Source organism: Callorhinus ursinus, unplaced genomic scaffold, assembly GCF_003265705.2.
Source record: "Callorhinus ursinus isolate GAN/ISIS: 27379988/994484 unplaced genomic scaffold, GSC_fseal_2.0 scaffold4, whole genome shotgun sequence".
Taxonomy (NCBI): Eukaryota; Metazoa; Chordata; class Mammalia; order Carnivora; family Otariidae; genus Callorhinus; species Callorhinus ursinus.
Genome location: NW_027397066.1, coordinates 71,936,744 through 71,962,536, shown reverse-complemented (window position 1 = coordinate 71,962,536; position 25,793 = coordinate 71,936,744). Strand labels below are relative to the sequence as shown.

Genomic DNA, 25,793 nt, shown 5'->3' with positions numbered 1-25,793 from the left:
GTAGATTGTTGTTCAGCTTCCACATGTATGGGTTTTTTCTAGTTTTGTTTTTTTTTTTTCCTTGTAACTGATTTCTAGTTTGATATGGTTGTGGTCAGAAAAGATGGTTGATATGATTTCAGTATTCTTAAATTTATTGAGACTTGTTTTGTAGCCTAACATGTGATCTATCCTGGAGAATGTTCCATGTGCACTTGAAAAGAATGTGTATTCCGCTGCTTTGGGATGGAAAGTTCTGTATTTCTATTAACTCCATCTAGTCTAATATGTCATCCAAAGCCACTACTTCTTTATTGATTTTTTGTCTGGATGATCTATCTATTGATGTAAATCAGGTGTTAAAGTCTCTTACTACTATTGCATTACTGACAAGTTCTCCTTTTGTGTCTGTTAATATTTGCCTTATATGTTCAGGGCCTCCAATTTTGAGTGCATAGATATTCATAACTGTAATATAGTCTCTTGTTGGATTGATCCCTTTATCATTATGTAATGCCCTTCTTTGTCTCCTGTCTTTGTTTTAAAGCCTCTCTTGTCTAATATAAATATTGCTTATCCCAGCTTTTCTTCACCTCCATTTGCCTGGAATATCTTTTGCCATCCCTTTATTTTTAGTCTGTATGTGTCATTAAGTACAAAGCAAGTCTTTTGTAGGCAGCATATAGATGGGTCTTTTTTTTTTTTTAATCTATTCAGTTACCCTATGTCTTCTGATCAGAGCATTTAGGCCATTTAATTATTGGTAGGTACATACTTATTGCCATTTTGTTCATTGTTTTCTCATTATTTTTGTAGTTTTTCTCTGTTCCTTCTTCTCTTCTCTTGTAATTGATGACTTTCTTTAGTATTACGCTTGGATTCCTTTCTGTTTTTTGGTGTATCTATTAGAGTTTGCTGGTATGTCATTACCATAAGGTTCATATATAACATCCTAAGTATATAGCAGTCTATATTAAGTTGATGGTCACTTAAGTTTAAACAAATTCTCAGAGAACTAGATTTCTACTCACATCCACATTTTATTTATGTCATATTTTACATCTTTTTGTTTTGTGAGTCCCTAATCTTTTTATTTATTTTTTTTTAAAGATTTCACTTATCCATTTGAGAGAGAGAGAATGAGAGAAAGAGAGAGAGAGAGCACATGAGAGGGGGGAGGGTCAGAGGGAGAAGCAGACTCCCTGCTGAGCAGGGAGCCCAATGCGGGACTCAATCCCAGGACTCCAGGATCACAACCCGAGCCGAAGGCAGTCGCCCAACAAACTGAGCCACCCAGGCGCCCCCCTAATTTTTTAAATATCGATCTTACTACTTTTGTCTTTTCACCTTCACACTAGTTTTATAAGTGATTGATATACTACCTTTACTATACGTTTGCTTTTACTCATAATTTTTTTTTCTTTTCAAAGTTTTCTTTTAATTATGACCTTTTCTTTTTCACTTAAAGAATCCCTTGAACATTTCTAGTAAGACTGGTTTAGTGGTGATAAACTCCTTTATCTGATGTATGCCTGAGAAACTCCTTATCCCTCCTTCAATTCTGAATGATCATCTTGCCAGGTAGAATATTCTTGGTTGTATTTTCCTTTCAGCACTTGGAATATATCATGCCACTTCCTTCTAGCTTGCAGTTTCCACTGAAAATCAGCTGATAGCCTTATGGGGTTTCCCTTGTACATAACTAGTTGTTTCTCTCTTGCTGCACTTTAGAGTGTGTCTTCAATCTTTGTCATTTTAATTATTGTGTGTCTTGGTGTGGATCTCCTTGGGTTCATCTTGTTTGGGGTTCTCTGTGTTTCCTGGATCTAGATGTCTATTTCCTTCCCAAGATGAGAGAAGTTTTCAGCTATTACTCAAGTTTTCTGCCTCTCTCTCTCCCCCCTCTCTTTCTTCTCTCTCTGGGACTTCTATAATGTGCACGTTAGTACACTTCACACTTTTCGTAGAGATCCCTTAACCTATCCACTTTTGTTTTCTTTTTGATGTTCACCTTGCATGCTTTCCATTATCTTGTCTTTCAGATTGCTGATCCATTGTTGGCATCCTTCAATCTACTGATGATTCCCTCTAGTGTATTTTTCACTTCAGTTATTGTATTCTTCAACTGTGATTGGTTCATTTCTTTGTTGAAAGCCTACTCATCCATTTTTCTCTGAAGTCCGATGACCATCGTTATGACCATTACTTTGAACACTATATCAGGTAGGTTGCTTATCTTCATTTTATTTTTTTCTGAGGGTTTATCTTGTCCTTTCATTTGGAGGATATTCCTGTCTCCTCATTTTGTTTGACTTTCTGTATTTCTATGAATTAGGCAGAATAGCAGCTTCTCCAAGACTTGAAGGAATGGCCTTGTGTATGGTCGTTCATCCCATGCCTATTGACTTTGGTTAGCTGGCTAGAGCTGTAACAAGTTCAGGCCAGGGGCCCTAAAGCACTCAGCACTGGGGCAGTCGTGGTGGGATGGCTAGAACTGAAGTGGGCACGGGGGGACTGGGGGAGGAGGCTCTGAGGGCACTCTGCACTGGGCGCAACCAGAGCCAAAGTGGGTGAAGGCTTGTGCAAAGGGCTCCCAGGGTAATCCACACTGGGAGTACTTAGATGTGTGATGACTGGAACTGTGGTGTGCCAGGCTAGAAGGTCTTGGGGCACTCCTTCCCCAGGGTTCTGGCAAGACAACTTGAGCCAAAGCAGGTGCAGGCCTGGAGTGTTCTGGGATGCTTTGCACCTTGGTGAGACAGCTGTTGCTATGGTGGGTGGTATTCAGGGGTGTCCCAGCATATGCTGTACTGTACAGTCAGCTTCAGTTGTTTTTCAGGAGGAACCGCTCTACAGATCAGTATAGACTTGGTATGTCCATGGAGGAGGTGAGTTGAGGATCTTCCTGTGCTACCATTTTAGATCCTCCTTCCATGCACTCTTCTACTTCTACTGCTGCCACTCTCACTGCTCTCAGAATGGAAAGGACTAATTCCTCCAAATGTGCCCCCATCTGGTTTTCTTCTTAAACCGACTTATGTCCTATCACTGCCTTCTACCCCCACTCCAAAGTTCTGAACATTTTGACAAGTCTTGCTTGGCTACCAACTCAAGTTCCATTGCTTAGCCTGGTTCCTCAACCCCAAAGCTACCTTCTCCCTGACCCCACCCCCATCTTATTTACCATTATTCTATTTCTTCTGATGCTCTCTTCAAATTGTTCCTGGCCCTTCCCCTCCATGTGAAATGTCACAACCTTCAGAAATCCCATCCATCCATCAGGCTACCTGCTCCCCCTACCTTGGGTCCTGCCCCTGCTCTCGTCTCCATTTCCCTACTGTTTGGTCTTACTTTCTTATTACTGCAACCAAATTTGACCTTATATTACTTGAGTAGATAATTCTTCTACTGAAAGCAAGCTACCCATTCTGCAAATACAATAAGAAATAGTTTTAAGTTAAAACACCAAATTTATTGCATTATATTGAACTATATGCACACACATAGAAAATAAACATTTCATATAACTGTATATCTTTTTTAATCTTGTATTATAAAGACTGAAAAAACTACCAATTTAGCAATTGAAATAAGTTTTAAAAACAAAAAAAAAAGCAAAAATCTACATCCTTCATTGAGATCTGATGCTGTATCACGGTTCATAAATACTTCATTTTATATAAATAAGTCTTTCCTCTAGTGACTAACTAGGAATTTAAAATTAGGCTGACATGGATTCTTTGATCATGTAGAATTTTCTTATCCCATGATGAAGAAGGTTGAGCATGTCGTTATTTTTGATACATATATTTGCTCTAAACACAATCCCCCCTGAAATCCCACTGTAAACAAACATTTCAAATGCAATAAACAAAAGTCCCATAGTAAAGAATGTCCTTAAGTGTTAGCAATTAGGGAAAAGGAAAAAAAAAATAGAAACTTTGCAATTTAAATAGAAATTAAAAAAATAGACTGCATGCATCCACTAGAAGAGGAAGGGAGCATTAAATCAGGTAACAATGGGATGAAGTGAGTAAGAGAGAAAGGGAAGGAGAGGAAGGAAAGAGAAAGAGGCAGAGGGCATAAATTGATAGGGAAAGAGGACAAGAAATTTATTATTTCTACTTTCCTTGGAGAAGACACTCTTAAAAAAATTAATGCAACTTGCTCCAAAAGCGAGATAACCGAAGGAGTGGGGGTCTATCACCTCACCTTATTGTCGAAGGGACTTGGCTGAACAACAAAACAAAATTCGGCTCAGCTGCAATGCTAAGCTGCTCTGCACATCTTTAAGTAGGTCCAGGAATAGGCAGAGCCAAGGGGAGATTGCTAGTCCCTCGACAACTTCTTTTTAAAGCAAGATGTGTTCATAAAGGCCCCCCTTAATTCTCCAGAGTTCAGCCAAAATAATGGACCGAGATTCAGCTTGCTAGACCTGGGACTTTCTAAAGTAGTCCTTGCCTCCTCAGTCCTTAGAGTAGGGCTGCAACAAGCCAGGAGCATGTCCAAGTCTGCAGAGAGAGGAGCCGTCCCGCACGTGCACGTAAGCAAGGACGCATCAGTCAAAATCATTCTTGCAGAGGAATGAGGAGGACAGGAAGCACTGTGAGCAAACAGCAAGGTTGAGAGAGACATTTGGGAAATGAGAGGTTAAAAACCCACTGCCATTTTCTCCAGCAGAGTGCAACATATTCACAAGTGCCAGGAACACTACTAGGTAATTTGGTTTAAAAACAAAAATGCCAATTTTTCACCCCCGTCCCCAACCCCTAATTTTTCAAAAAGGTTGCCTACTGCTCACAAGCCCAGAAACACATCAACCAGGTTCAGGATTCAAAAGTCCCAACCCACTTAGACAATAAAAAAATAGAACTCCCTTCCCCATGGTTTTCTGTATGGGCCTCCATGTGGACACTGAGGAAGGGAGGGAAATCTGGGGCACGCTGGGGCGCCTCAAGCTAAACTAAACCCTTCATAGTTGTCAAGGGCCTGGGTCAGCCGAGTGCTCAGGATCTCTTTGCTGCTGTATTTGGGGAGATCGAGAAGGTTGTAACAAGTGTGGGCCACGGGCAGGTACTCCTCCCCGCTGGTCGTGGACTGGATGACGATCTGCAGGCTCGCCATGCCGTAGATGGGAATGCGGTCGCTGCCCGTCAGGAACACTGAGGAGAAAGGGAAAGGACATTATGAGCCAAGCAGCTGAGGAGCAGCACTCCGCAGCCCTCCATGGAAAGGAGAGGGAGGCGTGACACCCTGTGGCTCGCCTGAGAAGTACACTTTTATGTGCCATTATGTATTGCATGAATATTCATCTACGCTTGTTCTTATAAAGCAAAAGAGACTGCATTTCAAATCCTGGGGTGTTTTTTGTTGTTGTTGTTTTATATGGATAAAAATTCTGTTTTTTACTAGTTCTTTTCAGACCCTGATTATACACGGACACAAATCACCCATCCAAATGAAAGATGCCCTCAAATAAAAAATGGCCTCAATCAAATGTATGTCCTCATAAATGTTATGAGCTGTCACAAAATCAGAGAGGAAAAGAACAGCTGACCTCAGGGGGAAGCCAGGAAGACAACCATCATCTGTGGGACCTCAAGGTCTCCTCTGGCCAAGGGTCTAGTGTGTATACCCCTCCTGAGCTAGTGAGTATCCATTTGGGATCTGTTTGTTCCTTTCCCTAATTTTCTTAAACCAAAAGAGCTGACAATGATGTTATGTTAGACATTTCACTCTTGTAACACACTGTGACTTGGCAAAAGAAAAAAAAAGACAGAGACCAACACAGCTGTCTTTCCATGTTTTCTAGCAATACATAACCTCAGAGTTAAATTGCTGGAAATTACTACAAACAAATCATTGGTTAAGGAGCACTTTCAAAAAACCTATTACCTGAGGCTGTGGTATATAAACATTCTTGCCAATATCTGCAGAGTTACTAAAAATTTCCACAAGTCTAATGATCTCTGAACAGAAAAATGTCTTTCAAGGAAATCTCCATGACTACGCTCCTCTTGGTTGGTACAGCCCTACGAGTTCCCTTGACAAACCTTAACCTGTCATTTGACTTATATGCCACTGAATCTCAAGAGCCAAAGGAACTAGGCAGAGGAGAAGCAGGGCTTTTTTTTTTAAATGTTCTTGTATAAGCCCGCCCCTCCCCCCACTTCTCTCATCCTCACTCTATGGGAGTAGTAGAATCTGGGGGTACATCTTGCATTAATATTAATATATGCTCATGCTTTAAAGCAAAAGGGACTGCCTTTCAAATCATGTTGTTTTATTTTATACTATTCATTGGCAAATTTCTGACCCTGATTAGATACAGACACAAAGATTAAAACTATTTTTGAAAGGCTGAATGCGTTCACGTAAACTAGGCTTCATTCTCCTTTCCAAATTTATTACTCTTCTCAAATGTCACCTAGCCAGTCACAAAGGACCGTATATTGTATGATTCCATTTATGTAAAATGTCCAAAATAGGCACATCTGCAGAGCCAGAAAGCAGATGGGTAAGGGGGGGTCGGGTAGGGTGAGAGCCTGGAAGGAAATGGGGAATGATTGCTAATGAGGTCAAGGTTTCTTTTTGAGGTGATGGACATGTTCTAAAAATTATTGATAGTATCACATTTCTGTGACTATAGTAAAAACCACTGAATTATACATTTTAATTGGCTGAATTGTATGCTTTGTGGATCATATCTCAGTAAAGCTATTCTAAATCATATCTCCCCAGTTACATCTGTAGCAGACACTGTAAATTTTTCAAAAGCCTAGGGAGATAAGGGAAGTTAATCCATTTAGATTTTATCAACGTAATTTTTTATCATACTCACATATAAAATAACTAATATTTCTAAAGCAATTGAAAATCAGTGAAATGCTTCTTTTCTTTCTTTCATGCAACACATCCTATCAGGCAACAAATATGGAAGTACGACCTATGTTTGCCTGAGATCTCATTAAGACGAGAAGTGGAAATATATTCCCCTCACTTACTCTTTTTCATTTAAGAGTTGACCTTAACCTATGGGGTATATCATCCTCCACCATATGCAACACTAACATGTGGACAAACACCATGTTAATATGACTGATACTTACAGAGAAACTTCTTCTTCTTTTCCAATGGAAACTCATGAAATGTTTCCCAAAATAGTTTCACAGTGGGATGTGTGGCTGAGTAATCACCCTTGTAGATGGCAGTCTGCCCAAAAAAGACAAAAAAAAAAAAAAAAAAAAACCTATCTTAGAGAAGAAGAATATTATAGAGGACATACATTTGTGCAACGTTTACAGTTGGGAGTAAGAAATCACCACTGAGATAAGGAGGCTTCCAATTGCTCCTCAACCACAGACCGCCTGGAAAGAGACCAGGCCCTGGGCCCACCTGGCCAGGCCACGGCTGCTTCCATGGAGAGAAAGATAGTCCCGTCTCTGCTCACCTCTTCCAGTTCCTGCCAGTTGTAGTTGCTGTTCCCCACCATCATAGCCCGCAGTTCGGAAGGCTGGAAGAGCTCAAGCACCTTGCCACCACACACCTTTAGGAAGCCACTGGAGAAGGCGGTATACCATTCGTGAACTGAGATCTGGAAGACGTAATTCACGTAAGCATCCACGAACTCCTGCCTGCCAGAAGACCAAAGAAACAGAATACAGTCAGCCCCATGTCTTGTAGAGGTTCTGGGTGGAGAGAGATGAAAAATGGGATTTTGTCAAACTCTCACACCAGGATGCATCCCAGAGCCTATCAGCCAGCCCGAGGATTCCACCAGCATTCCAGGTGATCTAGGGGCAGGGAAGACAGGCAGGAAGGGGGGGAGGCCAGGCAGGTAGAACCATACTACTGACTTCATTTTACCTGAGGAGTTCCAGTTTTTCATCTTGCTTACTGTCCTCCTTAAAATTTAGTTTGGGAAGGGGCGCCTGGGTGGCTCAGTTGGTTAAGCGACTGCCTTCGGCTCAGGTCATGATCCCGGAGTCCTGGGATCGAGTCCCACATCGGGCTCCCTGCTCAGTAAGGGAGCCTGCTTCTCCCTCTGACCCTCCCCCCTCTCATGTACTCTCTCTCTCTCATTCTCTCTCTCTCAAATAAATAAATAAATCTTTAAAAAAAAAAATTTAGTTTGGGAAAAAATACAGACTTTTTCTGCTGAAAGAGAAAGTCTAAGATAACAATTCTAGGCTTCCTCCCTTCTTTTCAGAAACGAGTAAAGTTAAACCATGTGCTATTGGAATCCTCGCCTATTCTAAAACGTAATTTCGTAACTCCTTTCTGGAAAGGACTGTGTTATACAATGGGCTCCATCTCATTAGTAATCAGTTAAATGCAAATTAAGACAGTGACTTCCTGCAAGTCTGACTCACAGCAAGCTGGCTTCCTGGGCTGCTTATTGTAGATAAGGGGCTGGCTTCCTGGGCAGGTGTCTGCAGGTTGCAGGTCAGAGTTCTATTTTTACACATGGTCTGGCCATTGTCTGTATGCATTTGGTCTCTCCCTAGTGCGAATGTCAACTGTGAACTGAGACGTAACATCTGGGAGAATTAGTTGCCAATACCTGGAAAAGCTGAAAATGTAAATACCCTTTAACTGAGCTACTCCCCTACCAGGGGGTGGGCCCAGACAGACTCTCACCTGAGTGCACAAGACAAGTACACAGATATTCACTGCAGCATTTTCTTGTAATACAGAGAATTGGAAGACACAAAACTAAATATCCATTAATATGAGGATGGACCAAAAGAAGATGGTATGGTCATAAGACAGAAACCATAAAGCACATTATTTTAATGGAATTAACTAGGCCCATATTTATCAAAACAAACAGAATCTCAAGAACAGTGTTTGAGTGAAACCCAGGTGTTTGATTGTTAAGTACATAACACTATGATAGCATTTACATAAGTTGTTTTTCTACATTTTTCTTTTCCTGCCATTAGTCCCATCTTGAATCAATTAACTGCATCATATGCAACCAAAGGACCAACTACTGACTGCTCAGTTAGTGAGGTATCATCATTCATTCAGTGTTTTTTTTTAACATTTATAACAATGCTATCTATAAGAGGCAGTGGCTCTGCTACTTACATCTTTTGACCCTTGGGTAAGTTATTTAAGCTCTCTGTGCCTCAATCCCTTCATCTGTAAAATGGGAAAAATAAGAGTATATATAACCCATGGGACTGTTACAAAAATTAAATGCGTAAATACATGTAAAGTTCTTAGAACCAGGGCTGCTTTGTAAATATTAGCAATTATTATTAAATGGCTTATGGCTATAAGACTTTGTTTATTATGAGTGAAATTGTATGTGTGGTGTAGGTAAGAAATGTGGGTTAATTTTTAAAAATAAAAGCATTAATTAATTGGTCTTAATATACACATTATAAAAGTATAAAAACAAGAAAGAACAAGCATCGAATGCATCAGTGTTTTGCCTGGGTGAGAGGAGGGTGGACGAGAGGGAAGGGGGTAAGAGGAGGCACAGGAATCTCGGGCATTGTTTTCTTTTATTACAAAACTGAAGCAAATACTGTTTACTCTGGTTCATACATACAAAGATGTCTGTCATTTTAGTCTGTACTTTTCTGTATTTTAAATTTTTTTTTCTAAAAATTAAATTAATCTGACATTATGAAGACAGATCCTTTCTACCTATCCTTCACCATAATATCCTACTTCGTAAAACTCCCCTTGAACGTCTTGGCTCTCCTCCAAGCAAACATTTCTTCCACAACCACCATCTCACCCCTAACTAACCAACAGGCAGTCATACAGTGGAGAAGTGAAGCAGAAGGGATTCAAATGCAGGCTCCGCCATGTCCCCTGTGCTAACTACTAAGGCTTTCTTTTCTCATCTCTAAAATGGGGTAAGAGAGAGACACAGCGAGAGAGGGAACACAAGCAGGGGGAGTGGGAGAGGGAGAAGCAGGCTTCCTGCTGAGCAGGGAGCCCGATGCAGGGCTCGATCCCAGGTCCCTGGGATCATGACCTGAGCCAAAGGCAGACACTCAACGACTGAGCCACCCAGGCGCCCCAATGTTGAGTTCTTAAAACAAAAGCCGCTAATACAGAAAGATTATTGTACATCTTAACCACAGATGCTGGATGTTTCTTACACTGCATTCAGTGTACTACTTTCCTAAAACCCACTGGATAAAACAAAGAGGGTTTTCCTTGTACAACTGCCTAAGAGAAGCACCATCAGCATGATATTTTACTGTAGACAGTGATGGTTAATTTTATGTGTCGACTTGGCTAGGCTACGGTAGCCAGTTATTTAGTCAAACACCAGTCAAGATGGCACTGTGAAGGTATTTTTTAGATAGGATTAATATTTCAATCCATAGACTCTGAATAAAGCAGATTAGTCTTCATAATGTGGGTGGCCCTCACCCAATCAGTTAAAGGCCTTAAAAGCCTGAGGTCCTCCACATCCTACAAAGAGGAAGGAATCTGGCCTCCAGACTGCAACATCCATTCCTGCCATAATTTTCAGCCTGCCAGCCTGCCCTGAAGATTCCCAACTTGGCAACCTCACAATCATGTGAGCAGATACCCAATGATTAGTATCTCTTTCTGTCTTTCTTTCTTTCTCTATATGTGTATGTATATACACACATATATGTTGCCTTTGAGCTAGGCCATCAGTATTTTCCTGCCTCCAGACTGTAACAGAAGCATCAGCCCTTCCCCAGTCTCAGCCTTTGCACTAGAACTATAACCATTGGCTCTCCTGGGTCTGCAGCCTGCTGACTGCAGATCCTGGGCCTTGTCTGCTTGCATTTATGTACGTGAGCACACATGTGCGCACACGCACACACCACCCCCCACTGGTCCTGTTTCTCTGGAGAACCCTAACTAACATATCATGTAAACAACATCTAAATTAGGTATGGGTGAGACTCGGGATTTGATTAATCCTGAGGTAAAATTCTTCCACATATACATCTCCTACTGGCTCTGTTTCTCTGGAGAAGCCTAATACAGATTTTGGTACCAGAAAGTGGGGTACTATAATAGCAACTACCTGTAATTGTAGAATGACTGTGGAATTGGGTAACAGGTAGAGACTGCCAGAGTTCTGAGGCAGTTGATAGAAAAAGCCTATACTGTCTTAAAGAGACAGTTAATAGAAACAGCAAAGGAGATCCTGATGAAGGCTCAGAACGAAAAGAAGAGAGCTGTAGAGAAAGCTTGTGTTGTCAGAAAATAAACATACATCATGAACAGAATTTGGCAAGAAATTTGAATATTAAAATGCTTCTGGTGAAGTCGCAGATGGAAATGGGGAACATGTTATTTATTGGAAATTAGAGGAAAGGAACTCTTGTTATAAAGTGGCAAAGAACTTGGCCAAATTGTGTTCTAGTGCTTTGGAGAACTTGTAAGTGATAAACTTGGATATTCAGCTCAGGAGATTTCCTAGCAAAGTACTGAAGGTGTGGTCTGGTTTCTTCATACTGCTCATAGTAAAATGAAAGAGGAAAGGGATAAATTGAAGGAGGAATTGTTAAGCAGAAAGGAATTAGAACTTCAAGGTTTGGAAAAGTCTTAGCCTACCCAGATAACACCCTCTGGAAACAGGGCCAAGGGTATGGCTGAAAAATGGTTTGCTGAAGAGATCAAGCACGTGAATTCATGAATCCTATCAATCATCTCAGCAGAAGCTAGGAATAGAAATGTGGTTATCCAGGAAAGATCTGTGGAGAACCCTCTTGTCTAATGACTTGGACCCCCATGAATTGCCTGGAAAGCCAACAAAGTTTAAAAAAAAAAAAATTCAAGAATAGAAACTGCCAGTTTGCACCAAAGAGGCGGAGCTGGATAAAACAAAGGAAGGCTATTGGATTTCTGGGATTCTACTGGTATGAAATGAGCCTACAGAACCAACTGGCTGTAAACAGGTGTTATCTTTTAAGAAAAGGGAAAAATGACCCCGAAGGCAAATCAGAGTCCAGTGAGCTTATCCCTGCCACCACGGGCACAGGTTGAGGAACCAGGGCCAGTAAGTTCCTGGCCCCGGAGTAGGGCCACCACCCCTGTGGGCCAGAGGACACAGCCTAGACCCCAAGAGAATTATTCTCTGAACCTCAAAATCCAGTGAAATTTTCCCTGCTAGGTTAAAGACTTGCTTGGGACCTATGACCTCTTTTCTCCTGATGTCTCCCTTTTACAATGGAAATGTCCATCCTATGCCCGTGCCCATGATCGTATTTGGAAGCAGATAACTTGTCTGGCTTCACAGCTGTGGAAGAATTTTACCTCAAGATTAATCAAACTCTGAGTCTCACCCATACCTGATTCAGATGATATTTACAGGATATATTAGCCAAGATTCTCCAGAGAAACAGAACCAGTAGGGTTGTGTGTGTGGGGGGGTGCACATACATGTATATAAATGTAGGCAGACAAGCCCCGATACCTGCAGTCAGCAAGCTGCAGACTCAGGAGAGCCAATGGTGTAGTTCTACTAGTCCAAAGGCAACAGGCATGAGACTCAGGAAGGGCTGATGCTTCAGTCTGTAGGCAGGAAAAAACTGATGTCTCAGCTCAAAGGCAGTCAGGCAGGCAGAGTACCTCTTACTCAGCCTTTCTGTTCTGTTCAGGCTTTTAACTGATGAGACCCACGCACATCAGGGACAGCAATCCGCTTTACTCAATTTCCCATTCAAATGTTAACCTCATCCAGAGACACCCTAACAGACATATGACCAAATATCTAGCTACCCCATAACCCAGCCAAGTTGACACTTAAAATTAACCATCATGAATGAGCCTTTGGACTTAGAGTTGATGCTGGAATGGGTTAAGACTTTGGGGGATGTTGGGTGAATGTATTTTATAGGTGAGAAGGACATGACTTTTGGAGACTGGAGGATGGAGTGTTATGAGTTGGACTGTGTCCCCCTAAAATTGATATATTGAAGTTCTAACCCCCAGTGCCTCAGAAGGCGACCTTATTTATTTTTTTTAAAGATTTTATTTATTTGAGAGAGAGAGAATGAGAGATAGAGAGCACGAGAGGGAAGAGGGTTAGAGGGAGAAGCAGACTCCCTGCTGAGCAGGGAGCCTGATGTGGGACTCGATCCTGGGACTCCAGGATCATGACCTGAGCCAAAGGCAGTCACTTAACCAACTGAGCCACCCAGGCACCCTGAAGGCGACCTTATTTAGATATAGGATCTTTACAGAGGTAATCAAGTTAAAATCAGATCATCAAGCTGAGCCCTAATCCAACATGACTGGTGTCCTTATAAGAAGGGAAAATTTGGACACAGAAACATGCACAGAGGGAAGACAATGGGAAGAGACAAAAGGAGAAGATGGCCATCTGCAAGCCAAGGAGAGAAGCCTCAGAAGGAATCAACCTTGCCAACACTTTGTTCTTAAACTGAGACAATAAATTGTTAAGCTGCTTAGTGTGTGGTACATTGTGATAGCAACCCTAGCAAACTCATACAGAGACTCTAATCTCTGTATGTCAATTAGTATTGCTCTAAACACATTCTTTTATAATGATCATTAACAGTTATAAAGTGTATAGGTGCTAGTCACAGCAATAAATTCTTAGATACACACTACATCGGTGAATATTCAAAACTACCCTTTGAGTGAATGGTATGAAAATTATGTCCCAATAAAAATAAATACACACACATTTTAAAACAACTTTTTTGAGATTGCAGAGATAAATTTTCAATTACTTTCCAGTGTCAAAAGTTCTCAAATAAATTGTCATTATTCCAATTTCAGAACTAAATCCAAGACAAACAGCTAGTACATGGGCAGGGACAGAACTTGAAGCCAGATGTCTGAATGTGCTTCCAACCACCTCACCTAAGTGCCCTCCCTCTGCCCTGCCTTGATTCTTTCATTTCCAATGTGACAGCTACATGAGAAATTACAATATGCTGAGATCAAGGTTTCACAACATGATAGCTCATCTACATTATTCACAATTCTGTGTTACTGCAGCCTCAATTATATACTAGAGTCCATAAAGTCCGCAAAATGAGACATTTTAAATGAAGTGACATTTTAAAACATAAATTTAAAAGAGCAAGTACTATATCCATTGTCAATGGTTTTTAAAAGTCTGAATTCAAACTCTAGTAAGGGTCTTTGAAAAAGTTTGCTAAGCTGATTCTGAAATTAATATAGAAAGGTAAAGTAACTAGAAGAGCCAAAACAATTTTGAAAAAGAACAAAGTTAGAGAACTGAACATTACCTAATTTCATGACTTATTATAAAGTTACAGTTTTCAACTGTAGTGTTGATGAAAGGAGAGACATATAAATCAATGCAAAAGAATCAAAAAGCCCAGAAATAACCCCACACAAATATGGTCAATTAATTCTCAACAACTTTGCAATTCAACAGAGAGTGCTTTCAATAAACGGTGCTGGATCAACACGATACCATATGCAAAAGGTATATATCCATATACCTCACACCATTATAAAAGCTAACTCAATAAGGAGTTATAAAACTTCTAGAAGAAAACATAGCATGCTTACTTCGGCAGCACAGATACTAAAACCAGAATGATACAGAGCAGATTAGTATGGCCCCTGTGCAAGGATGACAGGGAAATTTGTGAAGCATTCCATATTTTTCTTTCAATAGTTACTCTGATTGATTGTAAATGCGCTAAATGCTCTAATCGAAAGACACAGGGTAAGAGACTGGATAAAAAAGCAAGACCCATTGATATTCTGTCTATAAGAGACTCATTTTAGACCCAAAGACACCTCCAGATTGAAATGAGGGGGTGGAGCACCATTTATCATGCTAATGGACATCAAAAGAAAGCTGGAGTAGCAATCCTTATATCAGACAAATTAGATTTTAAACCAAAGACTGTAATAAGAGATGAAGAGGGATACTATGTAATTAAAATCAAACAAGAAAATCTAACAATTGTAAATATTTATGCTAACTTGGGAGCAGCCAATTATCTAAACCAATTAATAATAATTTTAAAAACACATTAATAGTAATAATAATAATAATACAATAATAGTAGGGAACGTTTAACACCCCACTCACTGCAATGAACAGATCATCTAAGCATAAGATCAACAAAGAACCAAGGGCTTTGAATGACACACTAGACCAGATGGATTTCACAGATATATTCAGAGCATTCCATCCTGAAGCAACAGAATACACATTCTTCTCGAGTGCACATGGAACATTCTCCAGAACAGATCACATATGGGTCACAAATCAAGTCTCAACTGGTACCAAAAGACTGGGATCATTCCCTGCGTATTTTCAGACCACAATGCTTTGAAACTTGAACTCAATCACAGAGGAAAGTTGGAAAGAACTCAAATACTTGGAGGCTAAAGAGCATCCTACTAAAGAATGAATGGATCAACCAAGAAATGAAAGAGGAATTTAAAAAATTCATAGAAACAAATGAAAATTAAAACACAACTGTTCAAAACCATTGGGATGCAGCAAAGGTGGCCCTAAGAGTGAAATACATAGCAATACAAGCCTTTCTCAAGAAAGAAGAAAAGTCTCAAATATACAACCCAACCATACACCAAAAGGAGCTGGAGAAAGAACAGTAAATAAAGCCTAAACCATGCAGGAGATGAGAATTAATAAAGATCAGAGCAGAAATCAATGAAATTGAAACAAAAAGAACAGTAGAACAGATCAAAAAACTAGGAGCTGGTTCTTTGAAAGAACTAGTAAGACTGATAAACCTCTAGCCAGATTTATCAAAAAGAAAAGAGAAAGGACCCAAATAAATAAAATCATGAATGAAACAGAAGAGCTCACAACCAACATCAAAGAAACAAAAACAATTATAAGAACATATTATGAGCAACTATATGCCAACAAATTAGGCAATCTGGAAGAAATGGATGCATTCCTAGAGACGAATAAACTACCAAAATTGAAACAGGCAAAAATAGAAAACCTGAACAGACCCATAACCACTAAGGAAACTGAAGCAGTCATCAAAAATCTTCCAACAGGGGCACCTGGGTGGCTCAGTTGGTTGAGCGACTGCCTTCGGCTCAGGTCATGATCCCGGAGTCCCGGGATCGAGTCCCGCATCGGGCTCCCAGCTCAGTGGGGAGCCTGTTTCTCCCTCTGACTCTCTCCCCTCTCATGCTGTTTCTCTCTCGCTCGCTCTCTAATAAATAAATAAAATTAAAAAAAAAAAAAATCTTCCAACAAAACAACAGCCCAGGGCCAGATGGCTTCCCAGAGGAATTCTACCAAACATTTAAAGAAGAATTAATACCTGTTCTCTGAAGCTGTTTCAAAAAATAGAAATGGAAGGAAAACTTTCAAACTCTTTCTATAAGGCCAGCATTACCTTCATCCCAAAACCAGACAAAGACCCCACCAAAATGGAGAATTACAGAGCAATATCCCTGATGAACAAGGATGCAAAAAATCTCACCAAAATACTAGCCAGTAGGATCCAATAGCACATGAAAAGGATTATTCACCATGACCAAGTGGAATTTATTCCTGGGCTGCAAGGGTAGTCAACATTCACAAATTAATCAATGTGACACATCACATTAATAAAAGAAAGAACAAGAATCATATGATCCTGGGGCACCTGGGTGGCTGAGTCGTTAAGCGTCTGCCTTCGGCTCAGGTCATGATCCCAGGGTCTTGGGATCGAGCCCTGCATCGGGCTCCCTGCTCGGCAGGAAGCCTGCTTCTCCCTCTCCCACTCCCCCTGCTTGTGTTCCCTCTCTTGCTGTGTCTCGCTCTGTCAAATAAATAAAATCTAAAAAAGAACCATATGATCCTCTCAATAGATGCAGAAAAAGCATTTGACAAAGTACAGCACTCTTTCTTGATTAAAACTCTGCACAGTGTAGGGATAGAAGGAACATACCTCAATATAATAAAAGCCATATATGAAAAGCCCACAGCAAATATCATTCTCAACAGGGAAAAACTGAGAGCTTTTCCCCTAAGGTCAGGAACACGGCAGGGATGTCTACTATCACCACTGTTGTTCAACAGAGTACTAGAAAGCCTAGCCTCAGCAACCACACAACAAAAAGAAATAAAGGCATTCAAACTGGCAAAGAAGAAGTCAAACTGTCACTTGTCACAGATGACATGATACTCTATGTGGAAAACCCAAAAGACTCCACCCCAAAATTGCTAGAACTCATACAGAATTCAGCAAAGTGGCAGGATACAAAATCAATGCACAGAAATCAGTTGCATTTCTATACACTAACAATGAGACAGAAGAAAGAAAAATTTAGGAATTGACCCCATTTACAACTGCACTAAAAACCATTAGATACCTAGAAATAAACCTAACCAAGAAGCAAAGCATCTGTACTCTAAAAATTATAAAACACTCATGAAAGAAACTGAGAAAGACACAAAGAAACGGAAAAATGTTCCATGCTCATGGATTGAAAGAACAAGTATCGTTAAAATGTCTATGCTTCCCAGAACAATCTATAGGATCAATGCAATCCCTGTCAAAATACCATCACCATTTTTCTTAGAGCTGGAACAAATAATCCTAAAATTTGTTTGGAACCAGAAGAGACCCCGAATAGCCAAAGGAATGTTAAAAAAGAAAAAAAAAAAAAAAAAAGCTGGTGGCATCACAATGCCTGACTTCAAGCTCTATTACAAAGCTGTAATTATCAAGACAGTATGGTACTGGCACAAAAACAGACACACAGATCAATGGAACAGAACAGATAACCCAGAAATGGACCCTCAAATCTGTGGTCAACTAATCTTCAACAAAGCAGGAAGGAATATCCAATGGAAAATAGTCTCTTCAACAAATGGTGTTGGGAAAATTGGACAGCCACATGCAGAAGAATGAAACTGGACCATTTTCTTACCCCACACACAAAATTAAATTCAAAATGGATGAAAGACCTAAATGTGAGACAGGAATCCATCAAAATCCTAAAGGAGAACACAGGCAGCAATCATCTTTGACCTTGGCTGCAGCAACTTCTTGCTAGACACATCACCAAAGGCAAGGGAAACAAAAGCAAAAATGAACTATTGGGACTTCATCAAGATAAAAAGCTTTTGTACAGCAAAGGAAACAGTTGACAAAACCAAAAGACAACTGACAGAAGGGGAGAAGATTTTTGCAAATGTTTTATCAGATAGAGGGCCAGTACCCAAAATCTATAGAGAACTTATCAAACTCAACACCCAAGAACAAATAATCCAATCAAGAAATGAGCAAAAGACATGAACAGACATTTCTGCAAAGAAGACATACAAATGGCCAACAGACACATGAAAAAATGCTCAACACTACTTGGCATCAGGGAAATCCAAATCAAAACCTCAATGAGATACCACCTCACACCCGTCAGAATGGCTAAAATTAACAAGTCAGGAAACAACAGATGTTGGCGAGGATGCGGAGAAAGGGGAACCCTTCTACACCGTTGGTGGGAATGCAAGCTGGTGCAGCCACTCTGGAAAACAGTATGGAGGTTCCTCAAAAAGTTAAAAATAGAGCTACCCTATGACCCTTTAATTGCCATACAAGGTATATAGCCCAAAGATACAAATGCAGTGATCCGAAGAGGCACCTGAACCCCAGTGTTTATAGCAGCAATGTCCACAATACCCAAACTATGGAAAGAGCCTATTATGTCTGTCGACGTTTGGATGGATAAAGAAGATGTGGTGTATAATGGAGTATTACTCAGCCATCAAGAAAACGAAATCTTGCCATTCGCAACGACCTGGATGGAACTAGAGGGTGTTATCCTAAGTGAAATAAGTCAATCAGAGAAAGACAATTATCATATGATTTCACTCATATGTGGAATTTAAGAAACAAAACAGAGGAGCACAGAGGAAGGGAGGGAAAAATAAAATAAAACAAGATGTAATCAGAGAGGGAGACAAACCATAAGAGACTCTTAATCATAGGAAACTGAGAGTTGTTGGAGGGGAAGGGGGTGGGGGGATGGGGTAACTGGGTGATGGACATTAATGAGGGCACGTGATGTGAACACTGGGTGTTATATGCAACTGATGAATCACTGAACTCTACCTCTGAAACTAAAAATACATTACATGTTAATTAACTGAATTTAAATTAAAAAAGAAAAGAAAGAAAACAAAACACAGGAACAAATCTTTATGGCCTTGGATTTGGCAAAGATCTCTTAAACATGACACCAAAACCCAATCCATAAAAGAAAAAGAAATTATCAAAATTTTAAATTTCTGTTTTTTGAAGAAAAAGACAAGCCAGGACTGGAAGAAAGTATTTCACAAGGACTTGTAATCTAGAATATATAAAACCACTTAAAAATAAGAAAACAAAAAATTCAGAAAATGGGCAAAAGATATAAACTGACATTTCATCAAAGAAGATCTATGAATGACACATACATACATTGGAAGACACTCTATACCCATTAGCCATTAAGGATACCATACACAGCTATTAGATTGGGGGGAAAAGCCCGATGATACCAAACGCTGTTGAAGATGTAGAGTAACTGTAACTCATACATTGCTGGTGTGAAAACAAAATGGTATAGTCACTTTGGAAAACTGTGGAACTTTCTTAAAAAGTTAAATATACATTTGCCATATGACCAAACAGTTCTACTTCTAGGTATGTATCCAAGAGAAATAAAAACTTAGGTTCACTGCAGCATTTTTTGTAATCACAAAAAATCAGAAACAACCCAATGGGAATTTTACTCAGCAATAAAAAGGAACAAACTACTAATGTACACAACATCATGGATGAACCTAAATGCATTATGCTGAGTGAAAAAGCCTAGACTCAAAAGTCCACACATATATTCTTCTGTTTATAGGACATTCTGGAAAAAAAACAATTTTAGAGATGGATCAGTGATCACCAGGGCTGACAGTAAGGAAGGACTGTGAAGGGGTTTTTTGGGATGATGTTACTGTTCTATATCTCGATTGGCGTAATGTTTACATGACTGTATCTGCCAAAGCAAAGTGAATTTTATTAAACATCAATTAATAAAGTAAAAGTAAAATATATCTATTTATTATATGTGAATTCTATATCAATAGAACAGACCTTCTTTGAAAAAAGTAATCTAGCATAACACTAAATTTTAAGATTTTTTTTTAAGACAGCAACATAAAAACCCTGAAAGATGAACACATCCTATTTGTTTCAAGCAAGTCAAGTAGGTCAAGTGGATTTTATTAAAATTAGGGCTGTCACAACTTCTACACTAAAGGGCATTTAGAAGACCCGGTTTCTGCCTCTGATTCTGCCAATCAAGTAATACATAGAGTAACAAAATATTTATTTCACTTTATTTTTCTGCTTCTACGTTCCTTATCTTTAAAATGTGAAAAAGCATTCCTAACCTCAAGGTACCTGCAAGCACCAAGAGAGGACAAGTGGCCTATACGGCCTAGGAGTGCTAACAATACGGACTCAGCTTGGGCCTTCCGTCTGATTCACGTTTGCTCAGTGACCACTCTTGGGGCTCCATGTTTCAGGCCCCTTGGAAATGAATATACATACCCTAGAATCCCCCACCAAGGCCCAGATGGAGGAGGCCCGCTCTGGCCTCCCATGAATCTGTTATGGCTAACATGGTCTTCCCCCTTCCTGATGCACAGGTGGTATCACAAGATCGAATTAAAGGTTAGCTATCACTTAGGTGCATGCAAGCCCTTTGAGGTGTATGCAAACCCTTCCATCTCACTACCATGCCCTTCTGTGTGTCTCCTCATTCTATAGAATCTGGGCACTAAGGTCTGGATTTTGCAGAGAGTAACTCTGCAACTACCATGGGTTGTCCTCCGCCTGATCCCCCCTATCAGTAAATTGTCCTGAATAAAACTCTGTGTCAACTGTTTGGAGTAGCCTGCTTCATCTGCTGATCTCAAAGGGCCTTCTCAGTTTGGGGGATACTCTACTGTCTCTCCACCTTCTAACAACGGGTGATATATAAAAATATGTATAGGGTCAGCCAACTAAATATAGACGTATTATCACATTAAATTCCATCAGAGCTAAAACCGAAATATCAGCCTTAATAAAACCCAGTCACTACAAATGGTAACAGAAAAGGGAAAGTAAATTATCTGGAGCAGAATTAAGAAAGTAAAATAGACAACAAGAATCACAAATACATGAACAAAAAACCTAGAATGTTTGCTAATGGGACTATATTGGGCTTTCTGTAAATTGTTCCTTTCTTTGGGGAAGGGCACAAAAATGTTCTTTTAAAAGGGACTATTGTAGGTTATCTTTGCATATTAATGAATGCAATTATCTTGTTTTAAAAAACACTAAAACACATCAAGTGCTTGCTATGTGTCAGCACTAAGTGCTTTACATATTATTAACTAATTTAATTCATAAAAACCGTAAGATAACACCAAATGTACTTTGGGAAGTAATTTCCTAACATTCATATGCTTGATGGAAAAGCTTCAGCAAGTCCCAATACAGTGAAAGAAAAACATTTAAATCAATAATGCTGAATTTGAAAACATTCCTAAGAAATCCCCGGAAGGATAATTTGTCTTCTTCCATAGGTAAAATATGTGCCCTTATCCTTATTCAAGAAGCTATCGTTGGGTCTTAAAAGCAAGGTAAGGGAGTAAAATAAAATGACTACTCACTTTGCTTTTAGAGGAGGAGATTCCGCTCCTTTTTTTTAATGTTCTCAGATACAAATCACCAGCAAGACCACAAAGCAGGCGCTGAACTGTGGAGCGCCTTGGGGGACAGCGTCTGTGAGCACACGGGTGTGTCTGTGTGTCCCCAGCGAAGAGTGGTACTTAACACATGCTTTAACGTGGATAAGACGGTAAGACGCGGCAGCCCTTGCCCTGGGCCCCAGGCGTTAGAAGGCCTTGCTTTTCTTTGGCCTTTCTCCAGCTTTATTCCTGCCTGCAGGCCAAAGATTCCGAGGGAACTTCTAGAACACACTCCAGAATACCAAAGGCCCTGAGATTCCTGATCCAAATTGGCTCCAAAACTGTTCCCAAGGTCCTCCTTGCTAAAGGACCTTGCCACCGATATATATGCCACAAGGCTGAGGAATGACCAAGTAGGGCTGTTGCGTGGGCATACGGACGTACCGACGGCCCTCCCCACACACACGCACCCAGGTCCCCAAAACGGTACAAGAGAATCAGCTCTCCCCTGCCTTCGTTTTCTAGGAAAGGAACTCGCAGGAATCTTAGAGGTGATCAGAGCCGACCCCACAAGAGTAAAGCAGCAATACCGGGCCAACGCCAGCTGTGGGTCATGCAGACAAAGACCAAGACAGACGTACTGACAGTTGTACAGAAGGGCCTGAGTGGGATAGAGGAGCAAACTGAAAAAGGCTGAGGCCATCCAAGCAGTTCCTAAAAAGGGGCCTTGGGCACCTGCTGCCATTCCCAGCCCAGCTTTACAGGGGGCAGGTAAGTGGGCAAGCGGGGGGCAGGGTATCTAGGAGACGGCTTTTGACGTCAGCTGCAGTGCTGGGGAGACGGCAGGGTAGCAACAGGGGGAGGCTGGCGCAGTCTGGGGGGCAAGGCCGTCAGCTGATGGTAGACAGCCAGTCAAGGGCTGGCGATAAAAGGGCGGGGCCGCGGCCGACGTCACTGCCGCGGCCGACGTCACCGCCACTTGCCGCATCCGCAAGATCTCTCTAGTGCAGCTCGGGTGCAGGTCTCTGCGGGAGCCACCCTAGACCTCTACAGCTTCTTCTGTAACATGGCTGACTCGGAAAACCAGGGGCCTGCGGAGCCAAGCCAGGCGGCGGCGGCGGCAGCGGCGGCGGCGGCGGCAGCGGCAGAGGCTGCCGCGGCGGCGGCAGAGGAGGTAATGGCGGAAGGCGGTGCGCAGGGGGGAGACTCTGACAGCGCGGCTGGTGACTCCGACAGCGCAGCTGGTCAGACGGCTGAGGAGCCCCAGACCCCTGCAGAGAATGCACCAAAGCCTAAAAATGACTTTATTGAGAGCCTGCCTAATTCGGTGAAATGCCGAGTCCTGGCCCTCAAAAAGCTGCAGAAGCGATGCGATAAGATTGAAGCCAAATTTGATAAGGAATTTCAGGCTCTGGAAAAAAAGTATAACGACATCTACAAGCCCCTACTTGCCAAGATCCAGGAGCTCACCGGTGAGATGGAGGGGTGTGCATGGACCTTAGAGGGGGAGGAGGACGACGACGACGAGGAAGAGTACGAGGATGAGGAAGAGGGGGAAGAGGAGGAGGAGGAGGAGGAGGAAGCTGCAGCAGAGGCTGCTGCGGAGGCGGCGGCTGCCAAAGACGAGGGTCCCCACTCTGCGGTGTCTGATGACGCCAAGAAATAAGCGGGGGCAGAGATTGAACAGGAGAATGACGACGAAAACAAAATCCCTATTTTTTTTTTTTCAGTATTGGTGGACTTAAAAATAAGGCTCAGGTTTGGGACCAAAATACAATGTGAATCAATTCTGACATTCCTACCTAAAATTATATTAAATTGAAGCAATCAGATCCTGGCCAGCCCGTTTCAAATTTTTCATTTTGAACACAATAAATATATCAAAAGGTGTTGAAGAAAACAAGTTAAATTTAAAATGATTTTTTTCATGATCTCTTCTGCACAGACTGCAGTTGAGGCTTATTAAGGGTGTCAAGTAGATGTGAAGTAAAGAATGTCACTTTGAAATCTATTCATTCCACTGTCATCACACTACACACGGAACACCCAGACCAAGACTGAACATGTTCTCAATGCTTAATTCTTCAGTTTCTTTAGTCTGGACATTTTCCAGTGCAGAAAAAACAGAACCCAGAAGAATCTCATCTTTAAGACTTTGCTTTTGTAACCCACACATCAGCTTTACACTTCAGAGAAGAGTGATGGAATCATGGAAGCCTGTGATGGAGATCATGACAGTACTGTTTAATGAGACCTGGAAAACTGCCACTTCAGATTCTAAAGAATGTTCTAAATGTTTGAATTTAGACAAGCAACATGGTTCTGAGAAGGAGGGTGTATAACCTGTATAATATTGTCAACATATGTGTTCGTTATTTACAGTCTCATGTTTATGTGTTTTCTTGGTAGTGTCTATTTACAAAGGTGTAAAAAAAAAAACCCAAATGTTTAAGTATTAAATCCCTTTACCTAGCATTCTAGAAATATTAATTTACTTGAAAAGATTCGTAGAATGTAGCAAATCCCGTAAAGCATGTGTATTCAGTGTTATGTAGTTTGATCCTTGTGAAGTCTTTTTTGTCATGTAGCTTTTAGAATGTAGCTGTGAAAATTATCAGAACTCTTCAATGAAGCTCATGTTTGGAAAAAATAAATACTTGAAGAACCAATCCAAGTGTGTGTCCCCACCCCCAGCTCAGAAGTAGAAGGGTTTCAGTTTGCTTGTATTAGCTGTGCCTTCATTATTTTGCTATGTAAATGTGACATATTAATAAAAAATGGTGCATATTCAAATTTTACTGCTTGAGGACAGACTGTATACAGTTAAGGATTTTCAGGAAGGACACATTAAATGTAAAGACTCTTAGCTTCTTTGTGGGTTTTGAATTTTGTGTGACTCAGTGATCTATAAAGAAACATAAGCATAAAGTTGTTTACCACTGTAGTATTAATAAAACAGTATTTTCAAAAAACAAAAGGACTCAAATACTCTGCCTGCCTGCAATCAAATCCCAGCTCTGCCTCCTATAAGCAATGAACCTTAGGCAATTCAGTTGATCTATTTCAGTTTCTCCTATAAAAGGGGATAGTAACAGCCCCTTCCTCACAATTATGGAGAATAAGTCAGTTAATACACAAAGTCTGTAGGATAGTGTCTGACACATACTCAGTGCTCAAGAAATTACAGCTATTATTTATTATTTTTTTATTATTACATGAAAGATAAAGACACTGATTGGAAATTCAATTGTTCTTCCCTCCCCAGGTACAAAAGGGGGAAAAAAGAGACATCATTATATTCTTAAGTTTATCATTCCTCATCAGAGAAGAATGTGGCCTTTAATTTAGACAAAGGAAATTCAATTACCTATCTCGTTTTGGTTTCCTCAATATAAAATCAGGTTTTAATTTCCTCCCAGAAGAGAGAAAAGACTTTTAATGTGATATTATGCATATGTAAAAAAGTCTACTTAAACTTTACATCTGGGCATCCTGAATGAAGCAAAATAATTTAAAAATTAAAGACCCCCCCTTAAAAATTAAAAACTCAGATGCATTTTCTTCCATTTCTCTAAAGCGTTAAAATTACACAAGTGAAATTATGCTGCTTTACCTTAAGGATTGGAAGGCAGATCTGACCTGTTGCTAATGGCGATAGTAGAGTTAAACCTTAATGTAATAATAATCATCCTTACGGCCAGGCAACCGAAAGAGAAAATCAAAATAACATATTATCTAAGAAGTCAATGATTATCTTAATCATAGGATTATCCTAATAGAAGCAAAAACTAATAAAATTTAATATTTTTTCTTATCTCTAGGAGACTTTAATATTCTAGGTCCATCTAGTAAAAAAGCAAAAATGAATGAAATAAGGAGTGCAATTACTGGGGGAAAAGTTTTTTGCAGGTCTATAATATATAGAAAACCCAAGAGAATCAACTGAAAATTATTAATACTGAATAAAATTGAGCAAGTGACCAGTTGCCAGATAAATATACAAAAACCATTAGTTATTTCTAGGTACCAATAATGATCAAAACACATGGAAAGACTTTCACAATAGAAATAAGAAAAATATTTATAAAAACCTCTAATAAAAAATATGTGTAACCTATGTGAAAAGGAAAAACAAAATCAGAAAGAAATGTAA

At 40.3% G+C, this 25,793-nt stretch overlaps 2 protein-coding genes and 2 non-coding genes across 10 annotated transcripts in view; 2 read left to right on the top strand and 2 right to left on the bottom strand.

Moving 5' to 3' along the window:
• Nucleotides 1-3,426: 3,426 nt before the first annotated feature.
• HERC3 (HECT and RLD domain containing E3 ubiquitin protein ligase 3) overlaps nt 3,427-25,793 on the bottom strand; it is a 128,134-nt gene continuing 105,767 nt past the window's right edge. For all 7 annotated transcript variants that reach the window (XM_025873421.2, XM_025873424.2, XM_025873423.2 and 4 more), the window contains 3 exons: nt 7,430-7,613; nt 7,089-7,191; nt 3,427-5,141 (listed from right to left, as the gene is read on the bottom strand). In XM_025873421.2, coding sequence (XP_025729206.1) covers nt 4,933-5,141; nt 7,089-7,191; nt 7,430-7,613 — 496 coding nt within the window. In that variant the 3' untranslated portion in view covers nt 3,427-4,932. The remainder of the gene's footprint in view (nt 5,142-7,088; nt 7,192-7,429; nt 7,614-25,793) is intronic.
• Nucleotides 8,914-9,007, bottom strand: LOC112825526 (small nucleolar RNA SNORD21). The gene has a single exon (XR_003208724.1). It is a non-coding gene; the product is annotated as a small nucleolar RNA SNORD21 (small nucleolar RNA).
• Nucleotides 14,498-14,604, top strand: LOC112825523 (U6 spliceosomal RNA). The gene has a single exon (XR_003208721.1). It is a non-coding gene; the product is annotated as a U6 spliceosomal RNA (small nuclear RNA).
• NAP1L5 (nucleosome assembly protein 1 like 5) lies at nt 22,635-24,617 on the top strand. Its single transcript, XM_025873430.2, has one exon. It carries the CDS (start codon nt 22,707-22,709, stop codon nt 23,304-23,306), a length of 600 nt encoding a protein of 199 aa, XP_025729215.1. The 5' UTR covers nt 22,635-22,706; the 3' UTR covers nt 23,307-24,617.

Bases quoted from the DNA above. Each gene is read 5' to 3' on its own strand.
- NAP1L5 (XM_025873430.2), top strand. From the start codon at position 22,707: ATGGCTGACTCGGAAAACCAGGGGCCTGCGGAGCCAAGCCAGGCGGCG.